Source organism: Leopardus geoffroyi, chromosome B3, assembly GCF_018350155.1.
Source record: "Leopardus geoffroyi isolate Oge1 chromosome B3, O.geoffroyi_Oge1_pat1.0, whole genome shotgun sequence".
In the NCBI taxonomy this organism is placed as follows: domain Eukaryota; kingdom Metazoa; phylum Chordata; class Mammalia; order Carnivora; family Felidae; genus Leopardus; species Leopardus geoffroyi.
Window position 1 is genome coordinate 110,376,903 of NC_059337.1, and position 23,861 is coordinate 110,400,763.

Here is a 23,861-nt window from a genome sequence, read left to right on the forward strand (position 1 = left end):
GAGACATTTAAGGAGGAATTACAACACAAAGGAGCTGCCGAAAAAGAACAAAGGAAGAGCATTTCAGTCTGAAGCAGTAGCTCAAGGAAAAGCTCAAAGATAGAAACAAGCTTGGTGAATTCATGGAGCCTGGTGTGGCTGGAATACATGGGCATGAGATGATGCGGGAGAGCGAGGCGAGGCAGAGCTGGATCAGGCAGGGATTCGTCAGCTCTCAGGTAAGGTGTGTGGATGGGAAACCATTGGAAGGTTTTAGTCAGGAGAGTAACTCGATCTGATTTACGCTTTCCGAAATATCACTCCGGCTGCTGGGTGGGGAGGGGATTATCTGGGAGGAGGGAGGGGAAGTAGCAAAGCCAGTTAGGATGCTTTTGTTATGGTCCCGGGTAAAATATCACAGAAGTTTGGATAGTAGTAGTGTGATAGCAACGAGATAAAGAATCGTGGATTTTTCAAGGGATATTTGTGAGTGTTGAGACTTCTGGAGTGAGTAATAAGAGAGATCAAGGATAACTCCTCAATTTTTGCTTTGAGCGATTGAATTGTCGGTTATGGAATTTATTGCGATGAAGAAGACTGATAGACAAAGTTGTGGGGAGATCAAGAGTTTATTTTTGCCATGATAGATATGAGATGCTTATTTGATACCAAATGGACATGGCAAGTAGACAGTTAGATGTAAGGATCCAGAATTCTAGGGAGAGTTACAGATCTGGGAGCCATAACATGTGGCTGGCATATTTACGATGAAAACCATGGCCCGGAAGAGATCACCTGTGGAAAATGTGTAGCTAGAGCAGAACTTTTGGATCTTTCAGTGTTTAGAGGTGAAGCGGAAGAGGAGGAAATGTAAAGGACACTGAGAAGCAGTAGCCAAAGCCAAAGAAGGAAAACCAGGCAAGCCTGATAACCAGATGAAGGTATTTCAAGAAAGGGGTAAAGTCAATTGTATTGAAGGGAAATGGCCACTGGATTGGGCTCATAGAGTTAGTTGGTGGCTCTAACAGGGTTCGCCACACTCAAAGGGTGGAGTGACTGGAGTGGGTTGAGGAAAGAATGGGCAGTGAGGAAGCAGAGATGGTGAATTAATCAATACTTGGAAGAAATTTTGCTGTGAAGGGGAACAGAGATATCAGGTACTTGCTGAAGAGAAAGGTAGGACTTTTTAAGGTAAGAGATACTACTCCATTACTGGTTATGCTTTTTCTAAGTATAGGTTAATTTCCTTAGATTCCCCATTCATTTATGTGTTCATTCATTATTTGACAAGTGCTTCTGAACACGTGTGGTGTACAAGACACTATACTGAACACGGGGGATGACGCATAGAGGGTGCTGTCCTAAAATGCACATTCTGATTACAGGGAGACAGGTACATAGACTATTACAGGATGATATGGCTGTGCTGCAAGAGAGAGAAGGTGTGGTTCTCTAGAAGTACAGAGTAGGAGCACCTACCAGTCTTGTGGGGCAAGGAAGGCTTCCCAGAAGAAGTGATTTCTAAGCTTAGACCTAAAGTATGTTAGCACATGAACGGGGTGGAAATGAGAAGAGCGCTTCAGGCAATGGTAACAGCATATTCAAGCCAGAAGGTGGGGCCGAACGTGGCACATTCTTGGAAACGGATGTTCAGTGAGACTGAGTATTACAGTTTGAAGAAGAATATGAAGAGATGAAGCTATAGAAGGTCACGTAAATATACAGGGGTTTGAATTTTTTCCTAAGACCAGAAAGAAGCAATTGAAGGGTTGTGAGTAGAGACGTAATCAGAACTGGGTTTAGAAATCACCTAGACCGCAGTGTGGCGTGTGGTCTTGAGGGAGTGAATGTGGAGACGGAAAGGCCAATTGAAGTCAGTTAGGGTGGTCCAGCCGAGGGAGAATGGCATCCCGATCAAGGAGGTGCCAGTGAGGATGGACAGAAATAGGTATCCAGAGATATCTAATCGGTACAGTTTTCAGGACTTTAAATCTTTAAAATGTTCTTATTTTTAGCTTTATTGAGGTAAGCATTAGGGCTTTTTGAATGACTGGGTATGGGAAAGTGAGGAGAGGGAAGTATCAAAGGTGACTCAGGCTTGTTCTTAGGCAGAGGAGTGGATGATGGAACCAGTCACTGAAAAAAAATGCAGAGCAACTTTGCTGGGGGAGGGGGTTGGTTAGAGGTGATGACTCCCTTCTGGCAATGTTGAGTTTGAAGGGTCTGGGAATAACTAAGTGGGGATACCCAGAAGAAAACGGGATATATAAACACGAAACTCAGGAGAAGCAGACACTTGGGCTGAAGATAAAGTTCCGGAAGGTCATTAGTAGGTAAGTAGTAATTTGTTCTTATGGAGTAGATGAAAATATCTAGAAAAAGAGAAGGCAGGATATTACAGAGATAGAAAAAAAAAAAAGCAAAAGAAGCTTATAACAGAGTCTGGGAAGGTGTGCCCCTAGAAGTAGGAAGAAAACCAGGCAAGTGACATGGAAGCCAACGAAGAAGAATGTTCCAGGATGGAAAGGGTAGTAAACAGCATCAGAAGGTTCAAGGTATCCAATTCTGAGAAGTATCCACAGGGTTTAGCAATGGGAATATTACAGGCAGCCTTGCTCAGAATTAACTGGAATGGTTGGGGTAGAAGCCAGCTTGTAGTGACTTGAGAAGTGAGTGGTAGGTAAGGACATGAGGACGGCCAGTGTAGATCATATTTTCAAAAAGTTTGGGTTTAAAGCGGGGGAGAGACATCGGGTGGTAAGCTGGAGCGGCCATGGATCTGACATTTTGGCTGATTTTTTTTTTTTTTAATTTTTTAATTTTTTTTTTTCAACGTTTATTTTATTTTTGGGACAGAGAGAGACAGAGCATGAACGGGGGAGGGGCAGAGAGAGAGGGAGACACAGAATCGGAAACAGGCTCCAGGCTCTGAGCCATCAGCCCAGAGCCCGATGCGGGGCTCGAACTCACGGACCGCGAGATCGTGACCTGGCTGAAGTCGGGCGCTTAACCGACTGCGCCACCCAGGCGCCCCGGCTGATTTTTAATCATGACAAAAAGAACATGGATTTTGGTATCAGACACATCTGGATTTGACTGTCCTCTACCAGATGTGAGATCGATTGCAATAAATGTTTAATGAATGAGTCATTAAAAATCCTTCATCTTCGGGGCGCCTGGGGGGCTTAGTCGGTAGAGCAGACGACTCTTGATTATGGTTCAGGTCACGATCCCACGGTCATGGGATCAAGCCCTGTGTTAGGCTCCACGCTGAGTGTAGAGCCTGCTTAAGATTCTCTCTCTCTGCCCCTCTTCCCTGCTCATGCGCTCTCTCTCTCTCTCTCTCTCTCTCTCTCTCTCTCTTTCAAAATAAATAAATAAAAAAAATCCTTCATCTTCCGGGAGCTACATTTTTCTACTTCACCAAATGCCTACCTGACCACTTCATTGGAAGGCTTGAATGAAATGGTGCCGTTGTTCCTTACCGTGAATTCCTACTTATTCTTTGACACGAGTTGTTTCAGTAAACCTTCTGAGCCCCTCCAAGTGTGTCTTAGGATTTATATTGAGTTACACTATATTAATATCTCAGAGTTTATTATTTCATTGCTATTGTTGCTAGGCCCTTCCCTGTCCTTGTGTTGGCTCAAGAATAAGTCACCCACGTGAATCAGTCCAGTTACAGAGATGTTTCTCAAAGTCAGCTGTGTGGACCCCTTGAATCAGAATCTCAGGGAGGTGGGACACAGAACTCTGAACTTAAACAGTGGCCCTGAATCCTGGGTTCAGTAAGAATCCTAGGTTTGTAATCACAGCACAGATGGCTTGAGTGTGGTCTGGTCAGAGCTCAGGCTCACACGTCGTGATCTTCAGGAGAAAAGCACTCACAGTGTTATGTGGCAGGTAAGAGGCAGTAAGGAGTAAGAAATATGTGTTAAAAGAAATGTAGTCATTTCTTTGATCTGTTCATTCCACAGATATTTATTGAGCAACTCAGATGAGTCAGAAGACGGTGAGAAAGAGGAGAGACAAATAGCACCCCAAGATCTAGGCATTTTATCTGTACCCTGGGCTCTTCTGCTAGAAATATGAGATTTGCTTATGCAGGAGCCGGGAGCTATGTTCCAGTGAGGCTGGAGACAAAAGCCTCAGTGTGGAAAATCTCAGGTGTTGCACAGGGGTGTGGTTCACTCATGTGGCAACACGAAGTCGCTGGGTGCCACATGCCAAGGCTCAAAGTATAAATCATTTGTTGTATGTCATCTGTTTCCCCAATAAACCCGGTGTTTAAATCTCCACATTGGCTGGGCGAAAAATAGAAAGAGAACCCTATTCCTTTCTCCTCCAGTCATTCAGCTATTCATTCAACAAGCGTTCTCTGGATTCTTTCAACACGTGGTAGGTGTTGCCGGCAAAATGAGGAACAGAGTCAGAGCCCTGCTCTCGTGGAGCCAGTAGGCGAATGAGGAGACAGATAGTAATCAAATAATCTCACAGGTAGTAGCTAATATTTTGGTGGGGCGGGGGGTGGGGGGGGGGAACAGCTTTATTGAGATGTAATGTGGGATGTGAGTCATGTACCATACAACTCCCCCATTTAATATGTATAATCCAGGAGTTTTTAGTATAGTCACAGAGTTGTGCAACCATTATCGTGTTTCATTTTACAACATTTTCGTTACCCTATAAAGAAACCCCATACCTTTAGCTGTCATACCCTAAACCCTCCACCCTCCTTCCCCCCAGACCTAGGCAGCCACGAGTCTTCTCTCTGCTTCTATGGATTTCCTTCCTGGGACATTTCATAGAATATGTGTGGTCTTTTGTGATTGGCTTCTTTCACTTAGCATAATGATTTCATGTTTCTTTTATATGATAGCCAATATCTATTTGTGTTAGACTAATCATAGTCTACGCCAGGGATTGGCAAACATTTTCCATAAAGGGCCAGGTAGCAAATATTTTAGTCTTTGGGGTCTATATGGTCTCTGTCGCAACTATTCAGCTTTGCCATTTTAGCATGAAAATAGCTACAGGCAGTAGGAAAACAAATGATCGTGTCTGTGTTCCGGCAAAACTTACTTACAAAAACAGGCTGTGGGTCAGATCTGACCGTCAAGTTATAATTTGTTGACCTCTGATTTATGTCAGTCTAAATACTTAATCCTCCTAACAACTCTGGAGGTAGGTACTCATAGCCCCATTTTACAGTTGTGAAGACAGAGGCACACAGATAACACGTGGTGTATAGGGGAACTCAGGTAGTCTGGCTCTAGAGCCAGTGCCCTTAACTTGTCAGTGATTACAAGTTGAGGCAAAGTGCTAAATGGGGCAGGGGTACAAGTATGGCTCTATGAGAGCAAATAACAAAAGGGAGATTTGACTTAGGTTTCCTTCAGGATGAGCCATTGAGCTGTGACCTGAGGTTGACTAGGTGAAAGGAGGCGTGTTGGTACAAAGAGCTGATGAGCAGGAGGGAACGTAGCTCGTAAAAGCCCAGGAAGAAGACAGAATGGCTGGAACCCTGGGTGCTGGGAAAGGAGGAGAGCTGTGTGCGTTGAGGCTGGAGAGATGCCCCGGGGTGGAAATGGGATGCCATGGGAGGAGCAACCATGGAGGATGGCAGATAGGGCAGGAGGGCTGGGGGAGCCAAGGGAGGGGGGTAGGAAGGGAGCGGGTACCAGAGCTACATGGGGGCAGATTTCACCTGGTTTATGGGAGGCTGTCCTTGGAGATGGTGAAGGATGGCGCTGTCAAATCTATGAGATGGAAACTCCAGTGAGGACAGATTTGGGGAGAGGGAGAGAGGAAGAGTGCGATTTTAGTCCTGAGATCCGGAGTTTGATAGGCAAGCGCTGTGTTTTCCGTAGGGAGGACACAGGTTCTCCAGGGGAGGAATGGTAAAGTAAAAGAATGCTGTCGATGGTTGCATACTGTATTATGAGTTACGTTAGTCAGGAGTTAGCTTTTAAACCCCGCTTTTCTCCTTCAATGGGCGAGATCTCAGTCTTGGTCCTACTTGCCTTACTGGCTTGTTTGTTTGCTTATAGTTGGTTGCAAGAAAATGTGTAGTAAAATGCCCCCCTGCTTTTTTTGTTAGTTAATAGTTTCCCCTTTTATAGGTGAGTAACTCCTTTTCCTGTTTATTCTTCAAATATTTTAGGCTTTTCTTGTTTTGGTTGCGCGTGCCTGTGTATTTTTATTCCCTTAATTTGCTTCTTTATTTATTTCTGTTTGTTGTCATCTCCATGAACAATAAAAGAGGTGGCCTTGTTATTTTTAGTCCCCTTTCCATCCAGAGCAGCTTGATTAAGATTCTTTGAGATGGCCAAAATGTGTTGCATTATTTTCTGAATGTAGTTATCCTTACCACTTGTGTCCCAGTGAACAGTGAGTTGGGTCTCGTTATAGTACATGCCCTTTTGTTCGAGGCATTTTATTTGTTGAAGAAAGAAATTGTCCAGGTGTTATTAACACAAGGACTAGGGTAACACATAGGCCTAGTAACTGCTGCCAGTAAATTCTTCTCCATGCAGTAAGATAGTTTGATCCTTCATTAATACTTTTTCTTTCTTTCTTTCTTTCTTTCTTTCTTTCTTTCTTTCTTTCTTTCTTTCTTTCTTTCTTTCTAATTTTTTAAATGTTTATTTCTGAGAGAGAGAGAGAGAGAGAGAGAGAGAGAGACAGAGTGTGAGCAAGGAGGGGCAGAGAGAGAGAGGGAGATACAGAATCTGAAGCAGGCTCCAGGCTCTGAGCTGTCAGCACAGAGCCCAACACGGGGCTCGAACCCACGAACCGCGAGATCATGACCTGAGCCGAAGTTGGACGCTCAACCGACTGAGCCACCCACACGCCCCTAAATCTCTGCTTTTTTAATTGCCGACTTAAAACATGAAGTTGTGTCATGTTCATTCCTTTAATTTACATATGCATACGTTCATTCAACAAATATTGACTGAGTGCCTTCTACTTGTGAGGTATTCTACAAGCTGGCGGCCCAGTGACCAAACAAATCCTTGCCCTTTTAGAATTTATGTTTTTTTTTTTTTATATTTAATCTATCTAGAAGGATGCACAGGAAACAGTTAATTAATGTTGTCTCTGGGAAAGGAAAATGGGAGGTTTGAAGTTAAGATTAAGTTTTGTGTCCCGCTTGAAAAATGTTTTATGAGTATTATATAGTACTTTCTAATCATAATAAGAAAAAAAACCCGGTGAAGTATTGTGGAAGACTAGACCCAGAAGAGATTATATCTATTTCTCTTTAGCCAAGGGGCCATTTGAACAGAGTATGTCTTCTCCTTAGCAGATGTGGCTTAAAGAATGCCCAGCACATCTACTGTGCTGAGTGCTGGGGTTGTTATGAATGCGGAGGGACATGGGAGGATTGGCCATTCCAGAGGGTACACGGCATGGGAATGCAGAAAAGAGTGAGACTTTTTTTTGAATGAAACTTACCTGGGGAATTGTAGATATTCTAGTTTGCTGGGAAAGCAGGGTATGAGCAGAGAAGCCATGGGAGACGAGTCAGGAAAAAAGCGGATTGGAGCCAAACTGTGAATGACCTAGAGTGTTAGGCTAAGAATTTAGAATTTATTCTCTAAGGAATTGAGGAAGGATCAAGAGGTTTTAATGGGGAGAGTGGCAGATCAAAGGAGGGAATCCGGAGCCAAGTGCCATAAACCTGGTAGCAGCAAGCCAATAATAGACGGGGAAGAAGTTCCTGGATAGGAGATTGCAGAGCTTCCTCAGTGAACTCCTGCAGTAGAGAGGACATTCTTGGATGAGCCACACTGTGATAACGCATGGCTCTGTGTTTAAGTGAAAATGTCCATCGGTGATTCTCATATCTGAGAATTCTCATATTTGAACTCTTACCGCAGGGCAGAACTGCTGGAGTCAACATTTTAATTAATTAATCAATTAATCAATTTGGAGTCAACATTTTGGATGAATTCGGGTGCAGCTGGTCTAGTAGCTGTGGTAGTTTTACAAGGAGCTTTATAATGGACTTAAAATCCATACTCTTTCATTATGCTCAACTCCATTTGTTTTCATGTAAATTCCCTTCCAGCTAAGGATATGTGCTGCCAGCTCACAAATGGCAGATTGAATAAGAACAAACTCAGGGATTAAATGTATTTTTATGGTAATGACCATCTAGAGGAAACCTTTGCCTCCTAGGTCTTGCTTCTCAAATTCGGTCAGATATTTTCCAAGAATGATAAGGATATCCGTATGGGCCTGAGTAAAATTCACTGACTGCGTTTTCCTACGTTACACATATTTCTTCTTTGCCTTAAAAATCAGGATGGAGAACTTCTCATTCTCCATTCTCTCTTGGCATTTTACAGAGAAATCCATCATTACAATAGATTTTCTTATTCTCTTTAATCCTTTCCCTTTTTTATCCCTAACATTGGCTGATTCTATTCTTCTACATGCCGTTTGGAGAAGAGTCTTATTATTTTATTAGAAAGTTCTCCCCAGAAATTACAAAATAAAATCCAGCAGCTAAAAAAAAAAAAAAAAAAAAAAAAAAAAAAAAAAAAATCTCACTCAAATTAAGTTGCTTTAAAGCAGTTGGTTCTCAATTATTTTTTTCCCAATGGGTCAGCCTTTGAAAAGAACAAATGACTAGTTATCCTGCCATAGGGTGAGTTATTTGGCTCTGGTTCCTGCTGAATTAATACCGCTTTTCAGGGATAAGGCAGTAAGAAAATGTGAGAAAAGTGTGTCAAGGGGTAAATAAAATGGCACGTACTAAACCATTTAATTCAGCCATTACAAAGGTGTTTAATTGTCCTCGGGACATCTTTGTTTGCTGTTAAGCAAAGGGTCCTTGTTGCATTTGAAGGGTTCTGATTTCTAGGATGACGAGGTGTTCTGTAAATTTGGACAATGAGTTAGTTAAAAGCCATGAAGTTTCTTTTCTAAATCCTTTTCTGAAGATCTCATTTGTGCTCCGTTTCCTTTGCTAACTGGAGAGGACCGGTGGGGATTTGTTCTGACTGCTTCTCTTATTGTTTCCCCCCAGGTTTCTATTAGATTTTATCAAATTAGGACAGGAATAACTTAGGGTTTTCATTGGAAACATTTTGATTATTTTCAGTTTATGTCCCTTTCGGGATATATGTCAGTCCAACCTCGGATTAGATGAAGTGCTCCCAATTTGAATGATCCAGTTAGAGCCGTGGTTTCACCGCCTCTTTTCTCAGCCTAGGAAAATTCATTCCTCGGTTCGCTTAGTACCAAGACCCTTTTTGTCCAATATCACACGCAAATGAAATGACCCTCTTCTATTACCCGGAAGGAGTTGGGAATGACTGAGGTGTCCAGGTGGATGTGGAATACTAAAACTCTTCGGGAATATCAAGTTCTTTCTGCACTCAGTTTTGTGCCAGAGGTTTACCCCTTCCAAGATTATTTTATCTGCCTTCCAGAAATGTCCTCGTCCTTCTCCGCCATGTAACTCTCCTGAAGGAAGTGCGGACTCTTATCTCCTGCACCTACCAGCGTGCCTGATTAGTTTTTTTTTCACACTTTATCACCTAGAAAGAAAGATCTCTCTTGGTCCCTTAAGGGTAGGAAGAGAGTCATCTTTGGTTTTTTTGTTTGTTTTGGTTTTGAATTGGATTTCTGCTTTATTGTTATAATAATGGATAGGTCCCTTCCCGCTTTTATCCGTGACCTTGATTAATGTACATTGTGTGCAGGTAACTTGATCCTGGAATCATAAAAAGCTGTTCTCTAGTTTTTTTCTGTTGAGCAAAATTAGCCTCCAATACGATTTTTGTTTGGATGTTTAATGTTCAAACATATGTTTAGAAATTTTTTATATGTTTAAAAATATAGTCCTAGCATCTACTGATACTCTTTAATATATGTTTAAGTGTTTAATATCTATGTTTAAAAATATTGTTGTATCATCTACTTATACTAGGAGAAAAAGCAATGAAAACGTATCAAAGACTCTAGAAGATTGCATAACATTTTGAATTATAGGGCAAAATTGTGGTTCTTTGTAATTCTTTTGCTAAGTGAAATTTATATGAAACAAATAACTCTCAAAAGCCTAAACTATCCACTTGGCTTGCCAGGACTCAGTTCATTTCAGCTAACAATTACTAAGCACCCTGTACTTTGTAAATCACTGGGCTATACCTAATTTAAGTTGGTAATACAGAAAAATGAAATGGATTAAAAAAGATAAAAAAATCCAGCGAGGCTAAGTGCATCTTTAATCTCTAATCAGCCGTGCTTATAAACGCCTGAAGATACATTTACTCAGATTCTCTTCAGTTCCTCAACCTGAACTCTCATGAGATTAAAAATTTTTCTCAATTCTTTTATTAAAATTTTTTTTAATGTTTATTTATTTTTGAGAGAGAGAGAGAGTGTGAGCCAGGAGGGACAGAGAGAGAGGGAGACACAGAATCTGAAGCAGGCTCCAGGCTCTGAGCTGCAAGAGGGGCACAGAGCCCATCATGGGGCTTGAACTCACGAACCAAGAGATCATGACCTAAGCCAAAGTCAGATGCTTAACCGACTGAGCCACCCAGGGGCCCCTAGATTAAAATATTTTTAGGAATTCTGATTAGATGTCATGTCAACAGTTTCAGTCTGATATAACTGTGGTGGCTAGAGATTAATTAAGCAGAGTGGAAGGAGTCAAAGAAAAACAGTGTATTAGAAGATAGATCAGGTAATTTTTTAGAGAAGGAATATAAACGCATAATGGTAGATTTGACCTTGTCAATATAGTAAATCAAATATAACAGTACAATGATTAGAAAACTTATTTTTATTCATTTAAATTTAATTATGATTTAGTTTTATTATTAATTAATTTTAATCGGTTTAATATCACTAATTAAGTTATCGTTATTGTTATATTATTATTCTTTTAGCAAATGTTTTCTTTCGAGTCCTTCTGGGCCAGGTTCCTCTAGGCACCTGGAATAGGTCACAGACAAAACATCTTTGTCTATGTGGTGCTTTGCTTCCGGTGGGAGAAGAGCAAGACGTTAAACAATAAACCTACTACATATGTAACTTAGGTAGGATGTTTAAAGGTGGTAAGTGCTAGAAAAAACAGAGCAAACAAAGGGAAGCAGGACTGGAGGTGTTACAGCCTCAAATAGGATGGGAAGTAGGCTTGCGGGGATATGTGTAGTAAGAGCACTCCTGGAAGAAAGGACGGTTAGGGTGAAGCCCTAATGTAGGATCGTTTCTAGGGAGTTCGAGAAAAACGGGGAGGCCGAGAGAGTCTGGAGTGGAATGAGCAAGAGGGGCGCCTGGGTGGCTCAGTCGGTTAAGCGTCCGACTTCGACCCAGGTCATGATCTCACAGTTTGTGAGTTCAAGCCACGCATCGGGCTCTGTGCTGACAGCTTGGAGCCTGGAGCCCGCTTCGGATTCTGTGTCTCAGGCTCACACTCTGTCTCTGTCAAAAAGAAATAAACTTAAATTTTTTTTTTTTTTTTTTTTTTTTTTTTAAAAGGGATGAGCAGAGGGGGTGGGGTCAGCCTTGCGGCCATCTTCAAAAAAAATTTTTTTTTTTAATGTTTATTTATTTTTGAGAGTAAGAGAGACAGAGTGTGAGTAGAGGAGGGGCAGAGAGAGAGGGAGATATAGAATCTGAAGTAGGATCCAGGCTCTGAGCTGTCAGCACACAGCCCGATGCGGGGCTGGAACTCACAGAGTGTGAGATCATGACCTGAGCCGAAGTCAGATGCTTTACCGACTGAGCCGCCCAGGCACCCCATCTTTTTTTTTTTTAAGTTTATTTATTTATTTTGAGAGAGAGAGAGAGAGAGAGAGAGCAGGGGAGGGTCAGAGAGAGAGAGGGAGAGGGAGAGAATCCCAAGTAGGCTCCATGCTGCCAGTGGGGCTTGAACTCATGAACTGTGAGACCATGACCTGAGCCTAAATCAAGAGTTGGATGCTGGACTCACTGAGCCACCCAGGCGCCCCAAGCCTTGCATCCATCTTCAGGAGTGAAGTGAGAAGCCCTTAAGGATTGTGAGCAAAGGAGTGTGAGTTAACATTTTAGTAGCACCACTCTGGCTGCTGCGTTGAGAATGGTACTTAGAGGGCAAGGCTGGAAGGAGGGAGACCTGCTAGGGATTTAGTGCAGGCTTCCAGGTAGAGGTGGTGAGAACGGTAATATCCTGAATACATTCTGAAGGGAGACCAAAGAGGATTCTCCGAGGCATTGGATATGAAGTGTGAGAGAGAGAGAGAAGCCGACTTGTGATGGAGGAGGAAAACCAAGAGTGTAGGGTCCAGAAAGGTGAAGGCTGAGAATCGACCGTTGGTTCTACTGGAAGGGGGTTATTGATGACCTGAATTCATGGTGCCCTTGATGAGGGAGCAGTTGTGGAGGAATGGCCGTGGTCTGATTGGTGTGGGTTCGGTTAAGAGAGAACGAGGAGGAGGGGACCTGGAGAACACAGGCGACTCTGTCTGAGGAGTTTTGTCATAAAGGGCGGCAGATAAGTAAAGCAGTAGTTTGTGGGAACTGGGGTCAGAGAGGTTTGGTTTTGTTTTTGTGGTGAATTAACAGCCTGGATCTACACTGATGGGAATGGTCTAAGGGAGAGGGGGAGAAGGGGATGATACAGGAGAGAAAGGAGGCAATGTCCTCGAGCAGGCATAAAGGGATGGGATCTGGGGAACGAGTGAAGGGATCAGCTTTAGGTCTGAAAAGGCCAGGTCATGGCGTGCTAACAGGCTGGAGGCAGGGACATTTTGATAGGTGGATTGGACAGGAAATGGATGTGCTCTGGGAGCAGGGTCTCAGGTGAAGAGTGAGGATGGGAGAGGAGGTGTTGGAAGTTCGAGGAAGAGACGCCCTACTTGGGCGTCACGGTGAGACCAGTCAGCACAGGGACAGATCTTCTTCCAGCCACATTCAGTAGGATGAGTGTTGGTACGAGCGAGCGGAGTGTAGTGATAAAGAGCCAGGAACACACAAGAAGGCACAAGGAGGTGTTTGTAAGAAGTGATCATGGAATTGAAAATGGAAAAGGATGAAAGGTAGGGTATCAGTGGGAGCGAGGGACAGTGAAAAGCTGGCAGAATCAATGGCGCTAGAATGAACTGAAAAGATAAGGGCTGTTGTTCAGAAATGAGATGCCTGAAATTGAGACCTCCAGGAGTTGCAGTTATTAGTAATGATGAGGTCTGGGGTATGACCGTGACAGCGAGTGGTTGAAGCAGAGCAGAAGACAAGTTTGTTGCAGAAGAAGAACGGAAGAAATGGAGAGGCCAGGAGCTTCCTCAGTTGTATGCTGAAATTGCCAAGAAAGAGAAATTGTGTTGGAGAGAGGACAGCGGGGAAGGAATTAAATGAGGAATGGCGAGGAATGACAGAGGTCAGTAGATGACTGTGGCCGTGGAGATGGTCTGATGACATGAGAGTCAAGACTGGAGCACTTTGGGGACAGAGAGAGTGGAGAATGATCTGGAAGTGAGGAGCAAGGACCCCGTGGTGCAAGGGGTATAAGAGAGAGCAGAGCCAGCACTTGAGGGGGTCAGATTTCAGCAAGAGCAGAGAGAAGACACCTGTCAGAGAGGTTTTGGACACTGGAGACTTTGCTGACGGTGTTCTACAGGTTCATCACCAGTGGAAGGGCCTCCTGCGTTAAGAAGAGGTGGGTGATGAGAAAAACTGGGGCGTGTGCAGAGTCTTAAGGACATCAGAGTGAGAGAATGGAAGGGAACCCGACAGCCTGGAGAGTGTGTGTAGTATGTATGTGTGCAAGCGTGTGTGTGTGTGTGTGTGTGTGTGTGTGTGTGTGTGTGTGCGCGCGCGCGCTGTTGGACATAGCAGGGAAAGAGGCATCCTGGGATAAGAGCTGGTGACCTCGAGGTAGATGGTGGTGTCAGGGCTGTGAACATCGGGCCCAGGGAGGAGTGAGTGCCTGGGCTAACACTTGTCCCTGTCCAGCCGGGCGAGGACATCTGGGGAAATGGAAACTCAGTCCTGGTGTGCAGGGCTGACCCTTGAGTGCGGAGTTGACATGTCCGCAGGAGCTGAGGGGGTAGAAGGCTAGTGGGGAGCTTGGAGTTGGTGTAGGGCCCGCCCCTGCCCCTGTGAGGAGAGGAAGACGTACCCTGAGTGTTTCAGATCTTGCCCTTGACTCCTGTCCTGCTAATAAAAGTGGGCACTTCTCAAGTGAATCCTTAACAGTCTCTGGAGGTGAGTGCTTATTACCTTATTCCCAAAGGAAATTACTGGTGTCACACAGCCGCTTAGTAACAGAGGCAGGACTTGAGCCCAGGTGTCTCTGACTCTAACTGCAGCTCATTTACAGTTAATTCAGTGGCTATATATCCTCCATGATAAATACTCTAAGTGTCGAGACTAAACTGCTCATGACTTTATGAACCTTTTATTTATTTGTTTGTTTGTTTGCTACATTTATTTTTGTTTGGTTTGAGAGAGAGAGATAGAGAGAGAGAGAGTCCCAAGCAGGCTTCACACTGTCAGTGCAGAGCCTGATGCAGGCTCGAACTCATGGACAGTGAGATCATGTCCTGAGCTGAAACCCAGAGTTAGACGCTTAACCAACTGAGGCACCCAGGCGCATTTATTTATTTATTTATTTATTTATTTATTTATTTATTTATTTATTTATTTTTAAAGGATTCTTTTTTTTTTTTTTTTTTTTTTAATGTTGGTTTATTTTTGAGAGAGACAGAGACAGAATGTGAGTGGGTTAGGGGCAGAGAGAGAGGGAGACACAGAGTCTGAAGCAGGCTCCAGGCTCTGAGCTGTCAGCACAGAGCCCTATGCGGGGCTCAAACTCACGAGCTGTGAGATCGTGACCTGAGTCGAAGTCGGACACTCAACTGACTGAGCCACCCAGGCGCCCCTGTTTATTTATTTAAAAAAATGTTTATTTATTTTGAGAGAGAGAGAGAGAGAGAGAGAGAGAGAATCCTAAGCAGTCTCCACTGTCAGCACAGAGCCTGACGCGGGGCTGGATCCCACAACCATGAGATCATGACCAGAGCCGAAATCAAGAGACTGGGCCACCCAGGCACCTCCTTCTTTTTCTTTTTTTCTTTTTTTCTTGAATGGGGTTTATCTTTAAATACGTATGGCTTTGGCTTAGACTGAGAGTGCCTTTGGGTTGGGAAGTCTCTCCCCTCACAATTCCTTGTACAACACCATCAAGGCCATGTGAGGACTTAATTCTTTGGTCAGTAAAAAGTATTAAAAATCATTGTCTCTTGTCAGCTAACCTGCGGTGATAAAAATATATATATATATATTATCAACATGCTATTTCCAAACCACTTCTTGAGCAAACATCCGAAAGCTAGACCAAGTCCTAGAAAGCTGGTAAAACTGTGGAATACACACACATCCCCAGAGTGATAGACCTTTGAGGTTTTGATAAGTTTAAAAGGGTTTCTGAGGCTTCTCATTTTATAACTGCCGTTGTCTCTTTTCAATAGCTGAGCAGGAAGACACTCAGAAGAAAACCTTCACCTGCTGGATAAACTCACAGTTGGCAAAGGTGAGGAAAAAAAGAACAAATAGAGCTATAAATATATATTTAAATTACTTCTCCTACTCCCTCCCTTTGGGTCCCCCAAATGGTACTGGGGAGGTGTAAAAAAGGTTGAAAGAATGTGCTGAAGTCACCGTGATCTTGTTTAGATGTATTTGTCATTCTTTCCCAACACAAAAAGGAGACACTTTTGCTAAGGATATGGGAGATAAGGGAAAGCAGCAACGTCTCTTTTATCAAATGTAATAATAATAGTAATAATGATTCATACCTATGTATGGAGGGTTATATGTTAAACAGTGTCCTAAGCTCGGTAAATATAATGAATTTGCATCACATTTACATGACTTTACAACATCCTCATGAGACTATTATTCCTTTTAAATTTTTTTTTTTTTCAACGTTTATTTATTTTTGGGACAGAGAGAGACAGAGCATGAACGGGGGAGGGGCAGAGAGAGAGGGAGACACAGAATCGGAAACAGGCTCCAGGCTCTGAGCCATCAGCCCAGAGCCTGACGCGGGGCTCGAACTCACGGAGTGTGAGATCGTGACCTGGCTGAAGTCGGACGCTCAACCGACTGCGCCACCCAGGCGCCCCTATTATTCCTGTTTAAAGAACAAGGAAACTAAGGAAAAAGAAGTTCTGTGACTTGCCTAATGTTGCACTGTCACACCGCTTATAAGTGATAGTGCTGGGATACAAACCCAGCAGTGTGGAACCAGAGGCCTTTTTTTCTTATTTTTAAAAAATGTTTATTTATTTATTTTGAGGGGGGAGGGGCAGAGAGAGAGGGAGACAGAAGCCCAAGCAGGCTGTGTGCTGTTAGCGCAGAGCCCAGTGAGGGGCTCGAACTCATGAACTGTGAGATCATGACGTGAGCTGAGATCAAGAGTCGGATGCTTAACTGACTGAGCCACCCAGGCGCCCCAAGGCCTTGTTAATCACTGTGCCATCCTGCCTCTCGGTGATGCCAAGTGCCCGGAATAACCTAGATATAAAATGAATAAGCCTCTTCTCACAGGCTCCCCATCCCTGCACAATGCAATTCTGAAAAGGGTAAGTTCATAAACAGATTACTCCATAAATGTAATCTACTCCCCAGATGGGTCACTGTTGGCGTTTTTGAATGTCTTTAATGCCGCCTCTATGCACAGGTTTTCAGCTCTCAGCCAAGGTACCAGAGTGTGGTGCTACTGGAAATTTGCCATGAGATAAATTAAATTCACTACTTTTCTTACCATGCTTTGACATAGAACTTTGTGTGTTCTCTCTCATTCTGTTACTTAAAAATCACTACCGAATTTGAGCTTTTGTGAAAACACAAAGCGCATTTATTGATGAGAATCCTAAAGGTATTATGTTTTTGGACCAAAGTTTGAATGAATGTTTTTCTCGTGACCTTTTGTAGCACACTCCTCCCTCGGTTGTGTCAGACCTATTTGCGGACATTAAAAAGGGGCATGTCCTCCTGGACCTGCTAGAAGTACTCTCAGGACAACAGTTGGTGAGCTTTTTAAGTGACATTAAAAGCCGTTTATTGATTAAAATTCTTTTTTTCATATTTCTAAGTGATATATTTTGCTTGAATTTCATAGCCTCGAGACAAAGGATCTAATACCTTTCAGTGTAGAATCAATATAGAACACGCCCTGACATTCCTAAAAAACCGATCAGTGAGTATGAATTTCATGGGAAGATTCACAGGAGAAATGAATGCAATGAAATATTTTCTCCTTTTAACCGTGTTTCTTCTTTTCCAGATCAAGCTGATAAATATTCATGTCACTGATATTATAGACGGAAACCCGTCCATCATTCTTGGCCTAATTTGGACAATTATACTGCACTTTCACGTAAGTAGTGTGGTGGTGTGGAAGTTATTTCTGTTCTGATTATTGCAGAATGAAATAAGTGTTATGCAAGAAGATTCAGTCCTGAGTTTCTTCCAGAAAAAGGACACTCTAACCCCTGACGGGTGGACCTTTGCCATTGATGTTATTTTACAGTTGAAAATTGAATGCGGAATTATGGTGTCTTGAATGATCTGCAGTGTCAGCACCACTGTCACTAGAACCTGCCGTGATAACATTTTGTGTATTATTGTTTACTTACTTTGGCAGAAGAGAGGAAGCTTCCGGAGTCAATTTGTGAGAACCAACCCACTAAGCTTTGTAGAATCTCCTAGTTTCGAGGACCCTTGTTCAATCTAGTAATCCCACAGCATTTCGTCCTGTCCGCAGACTGACTCCTTGATGAATTTCACTCCACAAATAATTTAAACACCTATTACGTTCTAGCTTTTGTGCCAGGACACCGAGAAAACAACAACAAAGACACTGTTGGTCCTGACCTTCTGATACTTACGACTGATAAATATATTCTTCCAGACCCGGGATTCCGAATTCGTGCAGGTTTTCTGCAGTTACTAAAAAGTTGCATGTTGTATCTCTCCATAATTACTTTGAAAATAATTTAAATAATGTGGGAAACAAGTGTTATTTTATGAAAACCAGAAAATAACATATGTACTTTGTATCCAATTTAAAACATGTAAGATAAGAACTGTGTATGATTTCTGGATACCTACGTTTGAAGTTCTAGTAAAATAAAATGCGTGAGGATGATGAAAACCAAGTTTAGAAATGTGTTTTTTGCCTCTGAGAGAGGAAGGAAATGGAATCACAGAGGGAAAGACAGAAGGCTTAAACTGTATCCATGTTTTATTTTTTTTTAAAAATATGAACCAGGGGCGCCTGGGTGGCGCAGTCGGTTAAGCGTCCGACTTCAGCCAGGTCACGATCTCGCGGTCCGGGAGTTCGAGCCCCGCGTCAGGCTCTGGGCTGATGGCTCAGAGCCTGGAGCCTGTTTCCGATTCTGTGTCTCCCTCTCTCTCTGCCCCTCCCCCGTTCATGCTCTGTCTCTCTCTGTCCCAAAAATAAATAAACGTTGAAAAAAAAAAATTTATAAAAAAAAATAAAAATAAAAAAAAATATGAACCAAATGTGGTAAAATGTTAAAATTTGGCAATTCGTAGGTATTTGTTATATTTTTTTCCTGCATACTTTCCAGGATATTTGAAGTATAATTAAAAATTTTAATACAGGTAATAAAAGGCAAATAGTATCACCTATAATTCTACCACTCTGTGATAACCACTAAATAATTTGCTGTGCAGTCTCCCATGATACATGCAGTAGGAATGAACATATATATTTGTTTATGTTTGTATGTCCTAAACAGAATGGTCCTGCTATCCAAACTTTTCAACCTGTTCTATCTGAATTTATATGTGTGTTTTAATGGAGGCATGGTGTTCTCTTGTAAAGTGCTATATCTTATTAACGGACAGGCAGAATGCTCATAGTTTATGATTATAAGCAATTCCAAAAAGACTACGCTCAGGGTAAAATTTTTGCGTACAATCTTCATTAGTTCCATGGGCCAAATTCTTAGAAGTAAAATTGTTAGGCCTTAAGTTTTGCTTTTTTTGGCTTCGCTTTACCGATGTAAATAAACTTTTGTTGAAGTATAACATACGTAGAGAAAAAGGTAGAGATCTTACATATAGAGCTGGATGTATTCTTGTAAATTAAATACATCCACGTAACCATCCCCCAAGATATAAATAGAAAACATTGCCTGAATCCCAGAGTTCCCATGTATTTCTCCCAGTCCTTACCCCCCTTCCCTAAAGAAACCACCACTTTGATCTCTATTGCTGTTTAGCTAAGCATCTTTACCTCCATATGAAGAGATTATAACTGAAGTGACTTACATATGCTGTATACTCTTTTGTGTTAGATTTCTTTCACTTAACATCATCTGTGAGTTTCAACTTGTTGAAGTGTGCATTGCATCGGTAGGTCTTTTGTTGTCGTTGTTGTTGAGTATAGTTGACGCACAATTAGTTATTTTAGTTTCAGGTGTAGAACTTTGTGGTTTGACAAGTTTATGCATTTTGCTGTGTTCACCACAAGTGTAACTACCGTCCATTTGTCCTGTTATGTCACGGTTATAATATCATTGACTGGATTTCTTTCTTTTTCCTTGTCGTGTGTGACTGTATCACTGCGTGACTATGCCAGAGCTTACTTACTATTCTACTATTGATGGGCATTTCTTTTGTTGCCAGTTTTCAGCTGTTACGAATAAAGCCGCTAGGCCCATTCTTGTATATTTGCCTTTGGTGGTACAAGCCCTCATTTCTCTCTTATATATATCTAGGAGTGGATTTGCTCGGTCATAAGGCGTGTGATCTTCAGCTTTGGTAGGTAGTGCCAGTGAGTTTTTCAAAATGGTTGCCCTGATTTACCCTGTTACAGAGTTTGGAGATCCCTTCTCCAATCCCTGCAAATACTTGACATTAAAATTTTTTTATTTTAGCTGTGCTATCGCGTGTAATGATTTATAGAAATTTTACAATATATTCTGGGGGCGCCTGGGTGGCTCGGTCGGTTGTGTCTGACTTTGTCCCAGGTCACGATCTCGTAAATCTCGTAATTCGTGGGTTTGAACCCTGCATCTGGCTCTGTGCTGACAGCTCAGAGCTTGGAGCCTGCTTCAGATTCATTCTCTCTCTCTCTCTCTCTCTCTCTCTCTCTCTGCCCTTCACATGCTCTCGCTGTGTCTCTCAAAAATAAATGCTATATATATGTGTGTGTGTGTATCTATATCTATATCTATATCTATATCTATATCTGGATGCAGTACAAGTCCTTTGTTGAGTGTATATGAATTGCAGGTATCTTCTCTGATTCTGTGGCTTGCCTTCTCAATCTTTCAATGAATAGACATTCATGATTTTAACGTAGTTCAACTTTATCAACTTCCTTTTTTGGTGGCTAGTATGTTCTATGTCCTGTAAAGAAATCTTTTCCTTTGCTAACATCTTGGAGATACTCTCTTACACTCTTTTCTTGAATAGTTCTGTCCAATGGGAGTTTCTGCAATGATGGTAATGATCTGTAGCTGCACCATACAGAACAGTAGCCACTGGTCTCTTGTGGCTATTGAACACTTGAAATGTGGCTAGTATGACTGAGGAACTAACTTTTAAATTTTATTTGTTTAACTTAAATAATAGCCACATGTGGCTAGTGACTATCGTTTTGGACAGCACAGTTCTGAAAGCTTAATTGTTTCGCATTTTTACATTTAGAGCTACAATCTTTCGAGAATGAATTTTTTTTTGAGCATGTTAGGTTAAAGCAGTCAAGATAATTTTCTTTGCATGTGGCTGTCCAATTGACCCAACATCATGTATTGCAAAGACCATCATTTTCCTACTGTCCTGTAGTGTCAGTAACTTCAAAAACCAAGTAACCATATATGTGTGGCTCCATTGTCAGATTGTCAGTTCTGTTCCATTGTTTATCCCTGCTGACCAATGCTATAGTATGTCTGTTTCTATAGCTATATAGAAAAGTATTGATATCTGATAGTGTCCAACTTGTTCTTTGGGATCATCTTGGTTATTCCTTGCTATTTGTATTTTCATATAATTTTTTAAATTGAGATGTAATTGGCATTTGCCATTGTGTAAGTTTAAGGTACACGGCATGTTGATTTGATATTCACAGGAGTTTTATAAATAACCTGTTCATTTACATACAATCTGTTGGAATTTTAATGAGGATTGCGTTGAATGTATAAGTTGGAAAAAGTTGGCATTGGTAAAATTTGCATTGTTTAATCTATGAATCTAGTATTTTTATTATTGCTCTGTCCAAAATATTTCATGTTCACTATGATTTCTTATTTGACCTATGGGTTCTCTAACATTCTATTGCTGAATATCCAAATAGTTGGGGATTTTGTTTGTTATATCTTTGTTATTGATTTCTAGCTTAATTTCAGTGTGGTCAGAGAATACCATCTGAATGGTTTCAGTTCTTCAAAACTGCTGAAACTTGTTTTATGGCTCAATTTTCGTAAATATTTTATATGGATTTGAAAAGAATGTTGATTCTGCCATTTGAGGTACAATGGAGTATGCCAATCAGATCAGGTTTATTAATTGTGGTGGTCACATCTACTGTTACTGGTTGTCTGGAGAATCTATTAATTATTAAGAGAAGTGCACTTCTCTCAGTAATACATGTTACTGTGTTTGTAGGTTTGTCTTTTAAAGTTTTCCATAGGTGTTATCTCACTGCCTCCAAAAAATCGGAACGAATTTTTGTGTTTACCAGCAACATGGAAAAATCCAGTTTCTCGCATTCTCACTAGATGATAACATCACTAGATGTTACCTTTTAAAATTTTTTGCGTGTGTTATAAATGAAGGAACTGTCCCTCTTGCGGTATACATTTTGCTTTCTTAAATGACTAACGAGGTGATTTTTTACATATTTGATGGCAATTTTTTTTTCTTTTTTGGGACTCATATATTTGACTGCTTTGTTCTGTATGTGTTTTTGTTTCCTATTGGTTTATAATCAAGGATGTGTTCTAACTGGCCCAGTCTCTTGGAAGGCACTCTAGAGTAGGATCTCAGCTTAGGTCAATTCAGTTGAGAGTGACAGGTGTTGAGCACCCGAGAAGTGCTCTGTAAGCATGTTGGGGGGATGAATAGAGGCTTGCCCTCGGTGGAACGAAATGCCTGAACAAGGGCAGGAACAACCCAAGTCCACTGAAAGAAAGCCTAAGCGTAGCCTGAGATTCCAAATGCTGTTATTCAAGGATTTGTCCAGTGCTTTTTCCACCATGAGTAGGCTCTCACTGCTACCTGATTCTTTTCAGGTCTTGTTTTGGCTGAAGGTTTAGCCTCAATGCTTTTAATTTATGATTTGTATGTGTCGACTATTATTATGTGTTCCTTAGATCGAAGAGCTTGCCCGGACTCTTTCTTGCAATTACAATCAACCTTCCTTGGACAGTGTGAGTGTGGCTGACTCATCTCCTACCTCAAGTCCTCCAGCCAAGAAATGCTCCAAAGCCCAAGAAAGATGGCAGATGTCTGCAAAGAAGGCTCTTCTCTTGTGGGCTCAGGAGCAATGTGCCCCGTAAGTAGTTTGCTCTGACCACGGGAGACACGCAGGGTGACTTTACCCGCTAACACAACCTTACTGACTCCAGGTCTGAAAATAAGGCTGACTGGGTATATGACATACGTCGGAACACTTCCCTCTCCTAAAAGGAAAATGTTTACTATCCTTACTTTTGGAGTGAATCTTCCAAATGTAGAGGTTCGTGAACTCAGCCACACTAGGAGCTTTTTAAAAGTCAGGACTACATTTTTCTTGACTGTGTATCCCCAGAAGCTAGCACAATGTAAGTTCCTGGTAGGTGCTCCATAAATGCGTATTGAATGAATAAATGAACAAATGAAGGAATAAGGAATCAACACATAAAATTATCCCTTGGAACTGTATAGGACTACATTAAAACACCACAGTCCCCATTGTTTAGAAATTTGTAGCTCAGTCAAGGAACAGAAACCAGAAAATAGGAGGTTTTTTTTGTTTTTTTTTTTTAAGTGGGGATGATGACAGCAAGTTAGTGTCCAGAAATTCTGTTTTATAAAGAAAAAGGTTTGCTCTTGGCAGACATTTACTTTTTCATTTTAAACACTTGCTGGGATGGGATTTAGGAAAAAATAAGGAGTTAGGATGCAGAACTCCCCGTGAGATGAGCTGTAGAGTTCAAATGGCCTTTCTTCTCCCATCGTAGCATGGTCTGCATAAATAGAGGCATAACTGTGTCGCTAAGACCTCACAAATGGTGGGCTTCTGAGTAACTTCTTCTCAGTAGTAGCTAGGATGTTAACTTCTGCCTCCGGCCTTTCTTTAGTTGTCATGCATCCTCTGTATTTCGTGAAGGACAAAAAGACATACAGATCTTACAAGGTTTTACATACAGCAAATGGACTTTTTCTTGAATCTTCTAGAGATGGTTTTACTTCCGTTTTCTATATTTTTTAATCCAAAAGAATCCAAAATAAATAATAATAATAATTCTATATTTTTTAATCGAAAATAATAATGTGTGAAAGAGCATTATCAAATCATATTCAGACTTGTTTCATTTATCTGTAAATAAATTTCAAACCACTTGGAAGTCCAAATGTTTTGCCACAGTTTACCTTTTCTCCATGTCTTTCCCTACTTTTCAACTATGAGCTGTGCTAAACTTGTCAAGATGTAGTGAATCCTTCTGAAGTAACTCATCAGGAGTTTATTCTAGTTTGGGCCCTCATTGGTGGCATTTTTAGGGGGCTTACTTCGATATTCTATGTGTCCCTGGAACTCATCCGAGATCCAGACTATGGGGAGACTATGTTGTAAGAAATGTGCCGTGTTCTCTCGTTTCTGAAGGAGATGAAGCGGGGACCCGGTTTGCAACTTCTTTTTT

At 41.7% G+C, this 23,861-nt stretch overlaps 1 protein-coding gene across 1 annotated transcript in view; it reads left to right on the forward strand.

Annotated features, from left to right (window-relative positions):
* SYNE2 (spectrin repeat containing nuclear envelope protein 2) overlaps window positions 1-23,861 on the forward strand; it is a 349,558-nt gene that overhangs the window by 67,670 nt on the left and 258,027 nt on the right. Inside the window, 5 exon segments of the mRNA XM_045451206.1 lie at window positions 15,450-15,511; window positions 16,918-17,013; window positions 17,105-17,182; window positions 17,270-17,362; window positions 22,332-22,513. Of these exon segments, the coding sequence (XP_045307162.1) occupies window positions 15,450-15,511; window positions 16,918-17,013; window positions 17,105-17,182; window positions 17,270-17,362; window positions 22,332-22,513 (511 nt within the window).